The sequence below is a fragment of the Melanotaenia boesemani genome, chromosome 3 (assembly GCF_017639745.1).
Source record: "Melanotaenia boesemani isolate fMelBoe1 chromosome 3, fMelBoe1.pri, whole genome shotgun sequence".
In the NCBI taxonomy this organism is placed as follows: domain Eukaryota; kingdom Metazoa; phylum Chordata; class Actinopteri; order Atheriniformes; family Melanotaeniidae; genus Melanotaenia; species Melanotaenia boesemani.
Window position 1 is genome coordinate 16,766,169 of NC_055684.1, and position 17,701 is coordinate 16,783,869.

Genomic DNA, 17,701 nt, shown 5'->3' on the forward strand with positions numbered 1-17,701 from the left:
CAGCAGCATTCATCAGATGAAGAGGATTTCTTCTCTATCATGAAGTCCAGAAGGTCAGAGGAACAGAGGAGTTAGAAGGCAACCTTGCCTGCGTTTTAGAAAGTGTGGATCATCTGAACTCTTTTTCAAAAATAAAAAAACAAACTGTCTCTGAACCTCAACACAGGCCTTCCGGCCTCAGCCAATTGCAAGCGTCGTTTGAGCTCCGCTGGTTTGTTGTTTATAGCGAAGAGATTAAAAAAACTCCTTTTAAAACTGCTCATTTGCCCATTTGTTAATTAAGACAACTGATTATTCATGTTTTTGATGTAAAGGAAAAAAGATCACAGTTTTGTTAATAAGGAATCGCTCAACATTATCGTGGATACTTTGATTTGGTTTATATTCTCTTTTTTTACTGTAGTGTGTTTAAAGTTTATTAAATACAGTGTTGGATTAGATTTATGACTCTTCCTTTGTTTACATCAAGTAATTGAAAGTAACTAAGTAACTTTTAATCAAAGTACATTTTAAATTTAGTACTTTTTGATGGGTACTTTTACTCAAGTAGAATTTAAGCAATATAAAGATACTTTACTTACAATTTTTCAGTACTTTTTCCTCCCCTGATCATTTTTTCCCCTTTTTTTAATAGTTTGACTACTTTTTTGACCATTTTGGTTTTTATTTGACTTTCGGGGTTGAGTGTTTCATTTTTTGTGGGCATTTTGTGTTAAATTAATCTCTTGTAATTTTCTTATTGGGAAATTGTCCTACTTTTGTCCTCCTTGGTGATAAATAAAGTGTGCTCTTACCCAGTCATTTTACACTCCATTACAAAAGTTTGTCTGGTTCTCATCAAATATAACTCAAACATACATCCATAGCCGCCACCATTACATGTGGAGAGATGTGGAAAAAGGGAATGGAGCAAGTTTATATCATTGGTGAATAAAAATGCTGAAAATGCTGCTGCAAGGAGTAAAAAGTACTACAACACAAAAGTCTGCAGTTCATTGCATCAACCTGGTACATGTGTCATAAATAATTTAGAATCCACACAAATCCACAACCATGGATAAAAACAACATATGTTGACCAAGGTGCTGTACAACTAAGAATGATAAAAATATATATATAAATAGAAATCAGAAGGACTAAACAATAAATGAAATATAAAAGAAATAAAAGACTAAAAAAAGATGAGCATGAAACAAATCATCAAGAAAAAAAAAACGTTAAAAAAAAAGAAAACAATATTCCGCAAACATTGGAAGGAATTGGCATCTCTTTCTAAAGTGCAGAATTTCAGTGTGTACAGCAGAAATAAAAACACTTGAGTTAGACATCAATGATATTTTCCCTCAGATTACACTGCAACAAAAAACACCATTCATCAAAAAGTCATTACCATATGGGGAATAGATTACTATGGAAAACCTTTGTGTGGGACTACAATACACAGTTGTATTCATATATCCAACATATGACTTCACTGTTCTACAGAAAATACTTTGGTTGTCTTTGTCCAGAGTTGGACTTCAGACTGAAAGGCATGTGTTGTGTAGTCTCATTAGTGGACTGCTCCTGAACTCACCATACCAACTGCTGACATAAAGCTGCTGTTATTTCACCCCTACAGATCAAGAGGTTCTAATTCCTTTTCATATTCCTCGTACACTTGGTACAAGTAATATAAAAATGAATTCTGAGAAAAAGGAAAAAGGGAACACTGCTGCTGGGACCAACATTGGTAGATGGATAGAATGAGATATGAGTTTTATTTATTTGAGCCCACCTTGATCATCACATTATCATGAGAAAACGTCCCTCATTATCTCGAGATAACAAGAAAATTAACTTGTTATCTCAAGATAATGATTTTAAAAAGAATAAAAGTCGAGAACAGCCGCTCTGGGCTTCTCTAGTAAGATGTATGAAAGAGGGAAGGAAGGACAAGTATGGAAATATATATATATATGTTTATATAGAGAGCGCATGTACCTTTAAAGCAATGTTATGAGTGAGCGGGGTGACTGTGGTAAGATGGCCTCCAACTGCGGCGTTCGACCCCATAGGCGAGCAGCGGGGAGAGAAACTAGTGTTTACCCCTCCTTTAAAGATCCACGGTCTCTGTGTTTGTAAGGACTGTTGATGCTGCTGCTGCACGGAAGTCCAAAGCGAAATTGATGCGTCATTGCACCAGAGAGGAGGGTTACTGCATCCTTTTTAAAGATTTGCTAATGCGATGTTTAATCTCTGGATGATTTCAACAACCATGGAGCTTCTTCCGCTCGTGTGTCTTTACATCCTAACGTGGTCTGCAAGAACTGATCAAACCGGTAAGAGATAATAAAAAAAGACTATATATTAATGTTTCTAAACATATAAGCTGTATTTAGCTAGTATGTTTAGTATATATATATATATATATATATATATATATATATATATATATATATATATATATATATATATATCATGCATAATGGTCACTACTGTGGACAGCTGTTCAAAGTTTTTTTTCCTATAGCAAGGCTGTTGATGGCATACTTGCATATGGGCGAAATATTTTGTGTAGATTATAACTATTCTGAATAACAGTTAGTGTAGAGCTCAAGTGCAGTAAGGGACAGAAAGAACTAAAAATACTTCAGTCAAATGAGGATGATGATAGCGGCAGTGAAGGTGAATGGCTGGATTAGCAGAAGACTAGTGTTTTCTAACAGTATTGGCAATGAAACTGAAAATGCTGAGGAAGGTGAGAATGCTGACCAAGCTGAGAAAGTTCGTGATGTTCCACCAGACAGAGCTCAAAGACAGAACAAAGCAGAAATAACTGGAAGAGTGGAGACAACCAGTTTGAGGGGGACTTGCCTCCCTTTTTAGGGGAGAGAAAAGTAAATGTTGTGGGAACGGAACCAGTAGATTTTTTATTCATCTGTTTCATGATGATCTGATAAATGAAATAGATTCCAACGTGTATGCACTGCAAACACGAAAAGAAAATCTGGTCATGACAAAAGATGAAATGAAGAAATTTCTTGGGATAAACATGTTCTGTTCCTGTCATGCTCATGACATGAACATATAGAAGGTAAAGGCTGAGGAGTCAGGAACAATGTTAAAATGTTCAAATGTTCAACTTAAAAATGTCTTAATCACATCTGTTTAAGACTTTTTTTTATGTTGGATTTCACATAACATATAGTAAATTCATTTGTCAAATACATATTTTCATGTTCTAAATGGATGTAGTCCACAAGTGGACACACAAAAATCTCTGAAAAATACACGTTCAAAAGAGTTGAGTTGAAGATTGTTTTTTCATGCCTAAAGATGACTAAAAACACTTAAAAAATCCTGATAAAGATAAAGAAATATAGTCAAACACGTTATTACTGACAACCTGTGGCCTTCATTGCACAGCTTTTTTTTCCAATTATTAATTTATTATTTTTAAAATGAGCTTCATTGTGGAGTGAAAAATCAAATAAAACATAAAAAAGATATAAACAACTGTAAAAGAGAGCACTTTTCACTAACTTTGTTTTAATATTATAATTTCTGTTAGCAGCGCATCGTTCTCAAAGTTACTCGCCCTGTCTGTCTTATCAAAAGTGAACTTAACCTGGTTGATTTTTTACTCCATTTCTGGAAACTTTCTGCCACTGTCACTTCAGCATGAAGAGGCCACATAGTTCTACAACATCATGACTAAATCAGGAGCAGGACTGTTGTGTCTCGTTTCTGTAGCAGCAGTTAATCATCTGTAGAATGGCTTCAGTAACGCTGGTTTTACTGGTTCATGTTATGAGGATGTTGTTTGCTTCCTGATGTACTAAAGAAAATTGTCAAGTTTCATTGAAGTGTGTCTCATACTTATGGTAGCCCAAAAGATTCATAATTAAATAAATAAATACAACATTTTAAAATACATTTCATTTTAATAAATAACAGACAAATATATAATATGACCATGAAATTGTAAAATGGGGCGGTATTATTATGAAATGTAATTCATTATTCTTTAATTTCCACTTTTTAAAAATAAATAAATTATTGTTTTCACAATATCATACTTAATAAAATAATGCCTTTTTTTTATTTTATTTTTAAAATTTAATTTTTTTTTAAATTTCTCAACATTTAATGCATTTATTTAAAAAAGAAAACTTAAAAAAAATTCTTACAAAGTCAGATTTTATTTTATAATGCTCCTTTCCAAAATGGTCTATTTATTTCATAATGTCGTTTTTCAGCTAAATTATTTATTCTGTCAATCAAAGCCTGGTAAAATTCAAGATTCTTCAAATTATGTACAAAGTTAAAAATTAAAAATTGCCTAACAGTATTCAAAAGCTTTTCCAATTAAGGGAGAGTAAATTCAGCCCAAGAGGAACATACATGTTAAAAAAAACAGCCTAAACTTTATTGTATTACTAGAAGAGCAGTTTAGTTCTGGAACAGCTGTAGTGAGGATATAAAAACATGTCAATCAACAGGAAAATTTAAACTAAAGATAAGAGATGAGGTAATTGAAGGATATGAAGCTAATAAGGATACCTGTTGAAAGTTATGTATATTGTATATTATGATTTATTGTTAGTAGTACCATTGTGTGTTGTGTATGTGATAATGCAGTATGACATAATGTGTCAAATTATTTGGAGATGCTGTAAAAGTGTGTTTACAAAAATGGTTTTAGATAAGTGCTCAACTTCTTCCAAAATTGAACTTTTTTTTTTTTTTTTTTTTTATCTGTCTGGGATGAGTCCTGCAATCATTCATGTCCTTTTTGGTGGCTCACCTGAAACGGCTACGATTCATATTGAGGAGTGCCCAGATATTGTTATCTGCAGCACTTTTCAGCTGGTTTGGAATTTAGTTCCTTTTATTTGTATTAAATGGAAAATATTATTTCTTTAAATATGAAATTTACAATGTTGTTTTCTGTAGAATGGTATCACTGTTTGACTCATTAATTAAACTTTTATTTATGTATAGCTTGACAGCAGTGCTGAATTAACAGAACAGGAAAACAGAAGTATTCTCGAGCTGGAACTTTCTTAGGAACTGCCAGGTGTCACACAAACCAGTCAACGGTGGATGTATGAACGTCTTTTATTCCATGATGCAAGTTATGGTTCTTTTCATCAAAATTCCAAAAAGGTTAAAGACATTTGAGTATTTAAAATTAGAAGTGTGTAGTAGAGCACTCTGTAAACAAAAGAATTTTTTGGTCCCACCATTTCAGGTCAGAACACGAACAAACAAGTAAAGCAGCTGAGGAAAGGGTTGAAGGAGACCATGATTTGGCCGTTACTCAGAGAGAGAGAGCTGACATAAATCCCCCTGTTCTTACCAAGGTAAACAGAGACTGCTCCCACTTGTGAGGTTTAGTGTGACCTTATCCCTTTTCAAATCTGAAGAACGTATATAGCTTAAAAAGTCATTTAAATATGTCAATTGCCATAATTATTACAGAATTGAATTCTCTACCAGTTTGACATGCTTGGTAGACAAATCTAATCAAAAGAAAGACTTATCAGTACTATACGGTTTCATGCAGTCTATCCTAGAAAAGATTGTGTGACCTGTTATGGAAGATGATGAGGATGAAGAAGAATGTGCTGTTGAGGACCAGTGCAGAGTAACATGGTACCTTTGGTCTTTTATTGAAAATGGTAAGTCTCTTACAGTTATGTAACATCCCATACATTGTAACAAAGTACAATAATATAGGATGTTGTTCAAAACAATGTCTTTCTTGCAGCATCATGTGAACAACATAAGGCCCTTCTGAAATTCTGTACTGGATTGGAAGTCCTGCCCACAGAAATGACTGTAGAAGTGGTGAATAGCCAAGATCGTCTTAAGTCTTCCACCTGTTTCGAGGTCCTACGTCTTCCTGCACATTACCGGAGCCAGACATGTCTCAAATCCTCTGACTCAGTGTTTGGTCCGGTTTAGGATTAATATAAACTGCAATGGCGTTCTTTGTTTGTTGTTCATTTAATGCCCTATGTGTGAGTTTCAGTTAATTATACAGAAAGGGAAAAATACAAGTACACCTACAGGGCAATTTAAAGTAAAGTGACATGTATGGGATAAGCTTTGTGCCACTGGGGAGCGAATCTGAATTCTTTATTTTTGAATTTGAATCATTCAATTTGAATCTGAATGTGCCTGTTTGAATAATTGCTTAAAAAAACTGAATCCAAACTACCATATTTGATATTGAATCTATGTTTTTTGAATGTGTATATTGGTAAAGTTGAAACTTTTGTATTTGAAAAAATTCATTCCCTAATTCATTTTCATAGTTCAGTTTCAGTTCTCTCCATTCAAATTCAGATCTGAAATACAAATTCAGATCTGAAATTCAAACTTTTGTGCCACACATCCGGGACCTGACGTGAGGCAAAACTAGTCGATCGCAGATGGAGAAACGTCAGTTTTGTGCAGTTGTTCTCAACAGCTACAAGCAGAGGGAGGGCGAGGGGAGGGTGGCGGAGGGGAGAGAGAGAGAGAGACGCTAAGATCCAGGCCAGCCACTCTCGCTACAACGGCAGTTACCGTTTCTGCAATGGCACTTGGCGTTTCTGTAGCGGTAGTAACCGTTTCCTCAACGGCCTCAGCGGTTTGCCACTGTGTGACTTTTCACATTAGTGGTAACTCCTAATACAAGAAAAATATGTGTGAGTTTGCACAGATTAATGTGCACCTCAAGTGACGTACATACTAGAGATGGGATTTATGGCTCTTGGAAGGGAGCCGGATCTTGAGGAGCCGTTCCTTTTAAAGAGCCATTCAAAAGACTGGCTCGTTCTCACAATATCTTACAAACTTTACAATATATAAGAATGACAAACAATCAAAATATGTACCTATACAAAATTTATTATACAAGATTAAAAACATTATAGGAAAAATATAGATAAAAAAGGATAAACCTGAACAGTCAGTGCAAATTCTAGTAAATGTTTTGGATAGAACTCACAGCTTTTGTTTCCAAACAATACTCTCTGCCCATAGATGCTTCACAGGAATGGAGCGTGTTGGACATCAGACTTCTATGATGTCACAAATGTTATTTATTTTATTTTCATTTTACTCAACTGTACTACTTCTTATTTACTTATTTATTCATTTATTTATTCATTCAGTCATTTTTAGCTAAAAGGGGGGTGGGGGGATTGGGCTTGGCTTGTGTTGTGTATATGTGTGTGTGTGTGACTGTGTGAAAGATTTCATTGAGTGTTTTTATTCTTATGTTTTTAATCATGTAAAGAACTTTGTGTTGCCTATGGCATGAAAAGCACTTTATAAATAAAGTTAGATTTGATTTGATTTGAAAAAAAATTGAAAAATTTGTATATACACTTGTATATAAAAAGAATGGTTCACAAGTGAACGGCTCACAGCTGTGAATCGGTTCCCACCGTTCATTTAAAAGAGTCGTTCAAAAGAATCGATTCGTTCATGAACGTCACATCTCTAGTACATACACCATGTAGGCTATAACGGACCAGCTTGATCTTTTGCGTTGGTTTGGAAACATTTTAGTAAGTAACTCGCCGTGCTGCAGACACGCCAGTTCATGACCGCGGTGAAGTTGGTTTTAGGTTGGATATTCGACAGACATTCATCATTTCGTGTTCAATAGCTTCCGTTTCACGCGACCAAAACACGCAATTGCTGACCTGTATTATAGCACAAGATGAGACAAACAAGACACACCCCTTTTGATTAATTTTGAAAGCTCCTTCTGTTTTTTATAATTTTTTTACAGTAAAAATATCAATATTTCTTCAATAGCTTCCACAAATTGTGACCGAGGGGCCCCAAACCTCAACTAAATTATTCTACTAAGACACAAAAACAAGACACACCCCTTTTGATTAATTTTGAAAGCTCCTTCTGTTTTTTATAATTTTTTTACAGTAAAAATATCAATATTTCTTCAATAGCTTCCACATCATGTGACCGAGGGGCCCCAAACCTCAACTAAAATATTCTACTAAGACACACGAACAAGACACACCCCTTTCGATTCATTTTGAAAGCCCTTTCTGTTTTTTACAAAATTTTTACAGTAATTAAATGAATATTCCTTCAATAGCTTTCACATCATGTGACCGAGGGGCCCCAAACCTCAACTAAATTATTCTACTAAGACACACAAACAAGACACACCCCTTTTGATTAATTTTGAAAGCTCCTTCTATTTTTTATAATTTTTTTACAGTAAAAATATCAATATTTCTTCAATAGCTCCAGCAGACACCCAGCCTGCTGGGGGGGACCACCAGGGCCCCAGTCACAGACACACCCAGCCAGCCTGCTGCTGCGTCAGGTCTGCATGACCTCCAGCAGACATCCAGCAGGCACCAAGCCTCTGGAGGACCTCCAGGGCCCCAGTCCCACTCCTCCCCAGCCAGCCTGCTGCAGCTGGAGGCCCGCACCCAGCTGGCTGGAGGACAACCAGAGTCCCCGAGCCCTTCCTGGCCGCCGTGGAGCCGGTCGCGGTGCACCGCCGCGGAGGAAATGCGCCCGGCGAGGGCCAGCCAGCGCCGGGGAGAGGTCCCCGCCGCCTGCCCCCCGAGAGGAGAAGCGGTGGGGATCCTTCCACACCGGGCGGCCGTCCCTGACCCGTAGGGTTTAATCCCCCGGGCGGACTGCGCGGACCCCACCCGTTTACCTCTTAACGGTTTCACACCCTCTTGAACTCTCTCTTCAAAGTTCTTTTCAACTTTCCCTTAAGGTACTATTGGTCTCGTGCCGGTATTTAGCCTCAGATGGATGCATATTTACCACTGCATTCCCAAACAACCCGACTCCGAGAAGACCGTGCCGGGGGCCGTTACCCTGACCAGGTCTCTGCCGGACGCAGGCCGGGCCCGCTCTGCGTGGACGCCGCCCCGAAGCTCCCACGCGCGCCCCGACGGCAGGTCCGTCAGGCCCTCGGACGGGCTGGCAGGAGTGCATGCGCTGCGGAGCGAGGGGTCGGTGCCGGAGAGGGGGCCGAGCCAGGGAGTCCGACGGGCTGGCCGGAGCTCGGACCAGGGTGGAGTTTGCAGCGGGGAAGGGTCGGAGGAGGTAGGGGAGACATGACGGGACCCGAGGGCACCGGGGCGGAGAGAGGGGGACCCTGGAGGGACCACTCTTCCGCCCGCAGGAGAGCTCGGGCACACACGCCTCCATCCTGTCACGCCGGTCCATCTGCTGCGGAGCCTGGGGGGCGGGCCCTGGGGCTCTCGGGGAGAGAGCCGGGGTCCTTCCCCTCGGCAGGTTCGGCTGGTTGGAGAGGCCCCGCGTGGGGTGCTCCACCGTTAATGATCATTCTGCAGGTTCACCTACGAAAACCTTGTTACGACTTTTACTTCCTCTAGATCAGTGGTTCTTAACCTGGGTTCGATCGAACCCTAGGGGTTCGGTGAGTCGGTCTCAGGGGTTCGGTGGAGCCTCCGCCGCAGAGGTCCACCCCTCAGTCTAGTCTGCAGTTAGTGAAAGCGTCCTGCTCTGAGATTTCCAACCGGTCCGCTTTGAGAGCGCTGGATAAGCAGCAGAGTGAGACCTCCTTCTCAGTCGGGACCACACATCGGAATTAGCCCGTTATCTCCCGAGCGCCGATCCAGGCAAATAAGGCAATCTAAAGGGTCGATCGCCGTACGGACTCACGACGTGGCGGCGGGGAACTGGTACTTTTACCCACTGTGATGACACGTTGTAAAACGGCTGTAAAGGAGTGGACGCGCTGCCAGCGTATCACTTCCTGTTTAACAACACCTTCTTTAATAACCCTCCGTCTGACCAGCGGTGTGCGTCAGTGACGTTGGGTTAGCGTTAGTGACGCCGACCCCACGTCCACCTCCAACCGCCAAAACGTGTGACTGTCGGTGTGTCGTGTGATTTCTTACAGAATATTTTACAGAAGTCACACTGAGGTAAGTTGTTTTGAGTTCATGCACTGTGTTGGTTTTGTTATTTGAACAAGGTGATATTAATGCACAATTCATTTCGTGCACCAGTAAAAAAAAATCATATTTTATTTTTTACTAAAGAAGGGTTCGGTGAAGGAGCATATGAAACTGGTGGGGTTCGGTGCCTCCAACAAGGTTAAGAACCACTGCTCTAGATAGTCAAGTTTGATCGTCTTCTCGGCGCTCCGCCAGGACCGTGACCGACCCCGGCGGGGCCGATCCGAGGACCTCACTAAACCATCCAATCGGTAGTAGTGACGGGCAGTGTGTACAAAGGGCAGGGACTTAATCAACGCGAGTTTATGACCCGTGCTTACTGGGAATTCCTCATTCATGGGAAATAATTGCAATCCCCAATCCATATCACGAGTGGGGTTCAACGGGTATGCCTCTCGGCGAAGGGTAGACACACGCTGAAAAACAGAAGGAGCTTTCAAAATGAATCAAAAGGGGTGTGTCTTGTTTGTCTCATCTTGTGCTATAATACACGTCAGGTTTTGTGTGTTTTGGTCACGTGAAACGGAAGCTATTGAACACGGAAATGATGAATGTCTGTCGAATATCCAACCTAAAACCAACTTCACCGCGGTCAGATCATGTCTGTGACGGCACATCGCTGTGAAAAGTTATGTTCCTCCTTTCTGTACAGTGACCAGAGTTGAAAGGGTGAACAGTTGTTTGTAATGTGAGAGTTCCTGTTCTCCCCCTTTGTCTGACCTGAGGTTGGGGCAAGAGGAGGTCTGATATGACTATAAACAGTAAAATCAGACAGTAAAATTCTGCTGGTATCTACAGTCTGGAAGAGACCAGTAGAGGAATGTCAAGATATTATAAGTCTTTGACTACCTACCTAACTCGTGATGGTAAGAACCCATCAAACACAGTTGTGGCTTTGTTGTTAGCGGCAGCATTAAGGTAGACAATTAACCTGGAAAAACCATCTATTCCTCCATGGACAACAAATCTCCATCAGGTTAAAAGAAGAGAAAGATCCTTGTCATCTCTAGAGCTTTGTTAGATTTTTAAATGCAACTTAAAAGAATTATAACAAAGGGGGACTTTGATGTGAAAAAGTTACAAGTTCAAATGTGCGTATAAAAGGGGTGGCAGTGTATTACATGATAGGAATGCTACTGCACTAACAGACATTTGAATAAGTACTAAATTAATTACTGTAAGTGATCATATGATTTAGATTTGTATGTTGTAGGGACTGGTTGTCTTTCTCTCTGTGTTGATCCTGTAATAAACTGGTGTACCCTGCCTCTTGCCTGCTTATTGCTGGGATAGGCTCCTGCCCCCCACAACCCTGAACTGGACTAAGCGGTATAGAAGATGGATAGATGGGTGGTGTGTGTGTGTGTGTGTGTAGGATTGTAGTATGAATGTCAGATTCTCTACAGCGCACATGAGAAAGTTATAAGAATTTGATACGTGGTTGATGGTACTTGAAATAAAAAAAATGTACATTTGTCAAAGTAAAAGAAATTATTGACTGAATTAGCTTATGATTTCCGTCTATATGAAAGAGGTAATTTGGTGCTGGTAACTGTACTGATGGTGTCTGGCAGTATGAATAGAAAGCTTTGCATCATGACCCCCTCTAGATTGCCACGTCTCATGGACAGTTGAGATCCTGATGAGACCATTTCAGTTTTTTTATTGTCATGATATTGTAACTTCACAGTTGGTTTACAGAGGTAATGACAAAGTACGATCTAATACTGACAGGTTCAACTATAAATTTTATATAACGGTGTTTGGATATCCAAACATTATCCCCGTACTATAAATGTATATTCTTCTAGATCGTAGATGTCCCTACATCATTCTCCAGCCAGCATTTGGGTGACAGCGCTAAATATCCAGCAATATAGCTTCCAGTTCTTTATCTCCAACAGAAGAATGCTTATCAGATTTCCTGCATATCTAAACAGATCATAATGTTACAGCAAGCATCAACTAAATATACAATGTCTAACACAAAATTCTGAAAGCCTAGAAAACTGTTGTTTTCAGCTAGTAATGAAATGAATGAGTTTTCCATGTTCTTTGTGGTGATCAACAACTTAAGAGATCACAGTGCTTTATTGTCAATTCTGCTACATGCATGGTTCATACAGAGAACGAAAGCTGGGTCAGTCTCAGACTCATGGGGCAAAACACTCGTAATATTAGAAAGTTCAGGTGCACAATGTTAGCCTAGTTTAAAAATGGTAGAGCAGTTAGCGGCTTAATGGTCAACCAACTATGCAATAATGATGCAGCATGTAAGATAATTCTAGGACAGTTTGAAAATTCATTTATCTATTAAAGGTGTTCTTGCAGCTCACATTTTACAAAGATAGAGCCACACACATTTACATAAGTCATGCAATTTGAGAAAACACTGAGATTATAAACAGTATTCAATATTGACAGCAACAACTGTACAGACTTGTGAAAATACAGTAGTGAGCTAAAATTCACTGCATTTCCATAAAAATATTAAAAGTAACTTACTGTTAACCTTCTTCCACCATTCTCCAAACAAACAGTGCTGGGCGACAAACATTTTAGCAACACTCCGGATGGTTATGTCAGAGCACCAAAGACCAGAGTGTCTCAAAAGGAATTTCAAGTTGTGGACGGCCAGCACTCAGAAACAGTTCCTCCTGTGCATATTCTATACACACCCAGTGCTCAATTTCTCTCAAACTGTCAATAATACTGTCATCGATGTTAGCATCCTGTATAGCAGTTACCATCCCAAGCATTTAGACAATATCATCTAAAAAAGTCAAAACAGCATTTCCTGACGAATACGACAAACTCTGCTATTTAATAGTTTTGGTGATTGTTTACTTTTAACAACAGAAATGCCATGTTTTTTTGTTTTTTTGTTTTTGGTTTTTTTTTTCATTTACCCAAACGTGTACTGCAGTAGAACACCCAGTGGATGGTTAAAATGTTACTGTTTCTTGTTTTGTCTTTTTCTTTATTTAACATTTAAACGTGAGCCAAACAAAGTCAAGTTTTAATTAAACACTTTCTCGTTTTTCCCACGTTGTCACCCACACACCTTGTTAGTTTGTTTTCTCACAAAGCAGCAAACCCTGTGTTTGTGTTTCTGCTTCTGGATGGTGTAACAGAGATGATCTGATAAGAGTTAGGAGCTGTCACAGATGTCTCTGCTCCTGAGCTGGTATTTAAAGTTTCACAACCAAAAACTAGAAGTGAAGTTGGAGAAAATAATTCACAACGCGAGTCCTTTTTTTGCCCACATTTAATCTTTTAACCACATTTTATAAATTTTCTCATATAGTTATTTTATTATTATTATTTTCTGCAGACGGACAAACTAAACAATAAGTTTTACTGTAATTATGGAAACATTTCCCCAAAAGCTCTATGAGTCTATAAAGATGGAGCAGCTCCAGTGTACATGAACTTTTTATATTTTGAGAATCCCTGCTGTTTCCTATTCACTGCAGATATTTGCACTGATTCAACACATTTTCTATTTACTAATGAATAATTACTGAGTTGTCAAATGAATCTTTTCAGCCACAATAAATTTGGAATAAGTATGGTGGAGGAATAATTAGATTTTCCACCAAATATTTTCAAAATTGTGTTTCCTTAATACATGTTTTTGTCTTCCAGATCCACCTGTCTACAAGATTAATGTGAAAGAAGATGATGATGTAGTTTTACCTTGTTCCTTTGGAAATATGGACATTACAAACAAGGCCTTCGACTGGAAGAAACAGAATGTGGCACATAATAAAAGGGAGGTGTTTTTGTATGAAAGTGGCACCATGTATGGTCCTAAACGTGGAGGTCAAGCTGAGCAGTTCAAAGATCGGGTCTTTCATTTTCCCGACCAGCTCACATCTGGTAATGCCTCCATACAAATCAAACCTACAAAAATGAGCGACAATGGAACTTACATCTGTCTTAATGCATCTACTCCCCCCACAATACTGTTCAGAGTTCAGCTTACTGTAGGTGAGTACTTTCATTCATCAGTTAAAGATTATTTACAGAAGAGATCAGTTCAAATGTCCCAGATGGGCTCAAGTTAATTCAGCTCTACATAAAATAACTCATAATTTGAGTTATATATGTTCACTTCTGTGTGTGTTTGTGATGTTTGTGTCTGTGGCTGCATTTGAAACTACTAACATCTCGTAATGAAACAGTTTCATAGGAATTTGGAGAATAATCAGGAATACAATGAAAACCTGCTGGATTGCTGCCATCGTAGGACTGAACTGAGTATCCCTGGAATGCAGCATGTACCACAGACTCTAGTATGCAGTCTGTTTAACCGTCTGTGGAATCAGCTCATGGAATATTTCCATTAGAATTCTTGTATATATAAATAATTATAAATGATTTTGTTTTTCACTCCGAGTTTGTAGTTCAGATGTAGCATTACCGTTCACCTGCTCTGACTAGTCTCATGGGGAATGGGCTGAATCCAGGAATTCTTTTAAACACTAGAATCGCTAGAACCACCAGATGGGGTCATTTTTAAAAAAATTTTTTTCATTTTTAATCCTGTCCTGTCCTAACATACAGAACGGTTGTCTGTGTGCCATATTTTGCTTGACAGATTTGCTCTACCAAGGGAGACATGGCTGCCCTTGATATTTTTATTAGTTTTATTGTAATCTTATTTTCTTTAGTCTTTATATGTCAGTGCCAAGAGGAATGGGGAGATAGAGGAAGAGGGGAGAAAAAAAGGGAGAAAAGGACAGGATTAATACGTGGAAATAACAGTTGTCTGTGCTGCCTAAAACACATCACAAAAAACAATATAAACTACAACAGTACTACATGATACATAAAGAAAATAGGATAATGATGATATGAAAAAGTACAGTAGTCATCAAACGTCCTTGCAGAGAAACGTACCAACACACAAACATCAGCAACATCTAGTCAGAAGCGGCTGGAGAGACGAGCACGTTTGTGAGCATGCATGTGTGAACATGCGTGTGTAGCCATGCAACAAGGAAAATATGTGTGCTTGCAAGGGGGCCGCGATCACACTGCAACTTAAAGCATTAGCGGGGGACGAGGGGAGCTGAGGCCCCCTAAGGCCCACCAGGTCCACAGAGCACCAAGCCCAGGACAGCCAAAGCAGACAGAGCAGCGGTCCACTAGAGCAGAGCAGAGGGGCCCCCAAACTGGAGCCCTGGTACAACGGGGCAGGGGCACCAGGCAGCCCAGGGCGACAATGAGCAGGCCCAGCGGGCGCCGGGCACCACAGCGCAGGCAGATGGCAGGCACCCACAGGTGCAAGGGCCACCCATTCCCCCAAGCAGAGCCCAGCCCAGGAACCCGATGTGGCCCGACCACCCCAGGCAAAACCACTACTGGCCACGCCAACCCAACACCAAGGCTAGGCACCCCAGGGACAATAACAGGACCAGATGGGGTCATTTTGACTATAGGGACAATAAGACTTTTTTTTTTACCCTTTAATTTTTTTTTTTATTATTCAGAAATAGACAAAGCTTTAATACATAAATAAATAATTGATTAGCATGTGGGATTACTTTGAGCTTGTATTTTAAATAGAAAATGTCAAATACTTACTAGCTTCCAACATTCAGTTATCAGCTAACATATAACAAAATGAAATAATTTTTAAAAATGTATTCATAGTTTTTTTTTTTTTTTTACATTATTTGAGGGGGAACAATTAGAAAAAAAGCATAATCCTAAAGTAATGAAACAGAGCACTGGGTGTAAGCTGATATTGATTTATTGTATCACACATCGTGAACACATGGCAGGTTATTCTGGCATTGACGCAGGCCCGGTAGAGGACCCATGCATTCACTGCAGTCAAGCATGGACTGGCCATCTGGCAGAGGACCAGGCACTTTCCCAGTGGACCAAAGTGTTTTTTGAGCCGATACAATTTATTTATTGGTCTGACTGGTCCAGAAAAGTCGGTAGATCAGTGGCCCAACTAACTAACACTAGCCCACTCAAATGTTTAAAACACTAGCCCCTATGCCTGTCATCACAGAACTTTCTTTTCCTGACGTGTTAACATGCAGCCCATTGGTTCTTTACTTATGAACACCAAGCTGAACCAATCAGATACTTTAAACCTTGTTTGGCTGTATGCCAGTGGATGCAACTACCTGTCGTGAAGAGAGAAAAATGACAGGAATAAGGAAAAAAAAAAAAAAAAAAACAGCAAATCTACAAAAATGATTGATGGCTCAACTGCTGCATGATAATAATCAGCTGCTGTGGATGATGATGATGATGGTAGAGGCTGTGGTAAGCTGTACTGCTTTCACATTACTGATGTTTTGTTGTGAGTAAAGAAACCTGTTAAACCCAATAAGTCTCCATATAAGCCAGTTAGTGGTGAAGCACAGAATCATTGGCAAAAAAAAAAAAAGCACAAGATGACATCATGGTAGATGTTATAATATGATGTTGTGTGACCCGGATCATGTTGGTATTCTGGATCTGGTGGATCAAAATTTAGGGGGTTTTCTGAGGTGAGTGACCCTATGGTTTGGTAGAGGTCTTCACTTTTTGAGTGCTTCTAGTTTGAATATATTTTAGTTATGAAACATAATAAAGCTAAACTAATAACACCAAGATTAATAATAATAATAATAATAATAATAATAATTTTAGAATTTAATAATAATAAAATTAAACCATTAAGTGAATATTTTAAAAGATAAAGATATAAAAGTAAACAGTAAACCAGTTACATCAGATTGGATTGTTTTTTTTAACTTACTCAGAACCTGGAAACTAAAATTGTGCACATACTTCTGTAACCATTTAGTTAGATTTTTTATAGCACATTTTCTCTTTTACTATATAAAGAGAAGCCAGCTAAATAAAAAAAAAACAAAACAAACAAACAAACAAAACAAACAAAAGACATAGATAAACTGCAAAACTATTCTGTTACATGTCAACATAATAAACACATTTCAACCTGTAAACACAAAGGTAGCCACTTTGGTGTGGCTCTAATGAGCTCTAATGAGGCAAGCTATGAGGACACACATATGACTGTTAGAAAACCTTTAGAAAGTGAATTCTGCATAATATGGGACCTTTAACTAACATACATTAACTATAAACATAAGTAAAACAAAGATAGCACCAACATCAGGTTAATGAAATGCAGCATGGGATGAATAATGAAAAGAAGTTTAAAAACAGACGTGGGGAGTCTGTATTCTTGGTCTGGAGCAGGGTAGCTACACAGAATAAATTTCCATGGTAACTTATGTGCAACTGCTTGTGTAAAACCAAATCAAGGAAAAGTTCAGCCAGAATAACCAGGAAATCCTGGCTTAGTCCCTTATCTAGGTTTCATTAAACAATCTCTGGATAAAATTAACAGGAATAAAATCATTGAAGGAAAAAAAACTTTTATTTTAAGTCTGAGCTAATTTGTGTGTTCAATAGTTTTCATAAAATATAATTTTTCATAAATATGATCATACATAACATAACACTACTGTATGTAAAAACAAAATTAAAGTTTGTTTTGTTCCTGATTTTTGTGTTTCAGAGAAAATGTTTGAAGGAAAAAGTGTTTTCATTAAGAAGTTGAGTACAGCATGACATACAGCATGTGTACAGGACTGTGGTATTTAATACTCCAGATTGTTTTCCCTTCATAAAACTATTTTTTTGAACCATGAAGTTGCTGTTGTCCATGTTTTTCCACCACAACTCCTTCACTGTCCTGC

The 17,701-nt window shown here is 38.7% G+C and overlaps 1 protein-coding gene across 1 annotated transcript in view; it reads left to right on the plus strand.

Annotated features, from left to right (window-relative positions):
• The first annotated feature begins 2,203 nt into the window (after positions 1-2,203).
• The window catches only part of LOC121636568 (CD276 antigen-like), a 129,233-nt gene continuing 113,735 nt past the window's right edge, over positions 2,204-17,701 (plus strand). Inside the window, exon 1 of the mRNA XM_041980163.1 lies at positions 2,204-2,321. Coding sequence (XP_041836097.1) covers positions 2,228-2,321 — 94 coding nt within the window. The 5' untranslated portion in view covers positions 2,204-2,227. The remainder of the gene's footprint in view (positions 2,322-17,701) is intronic.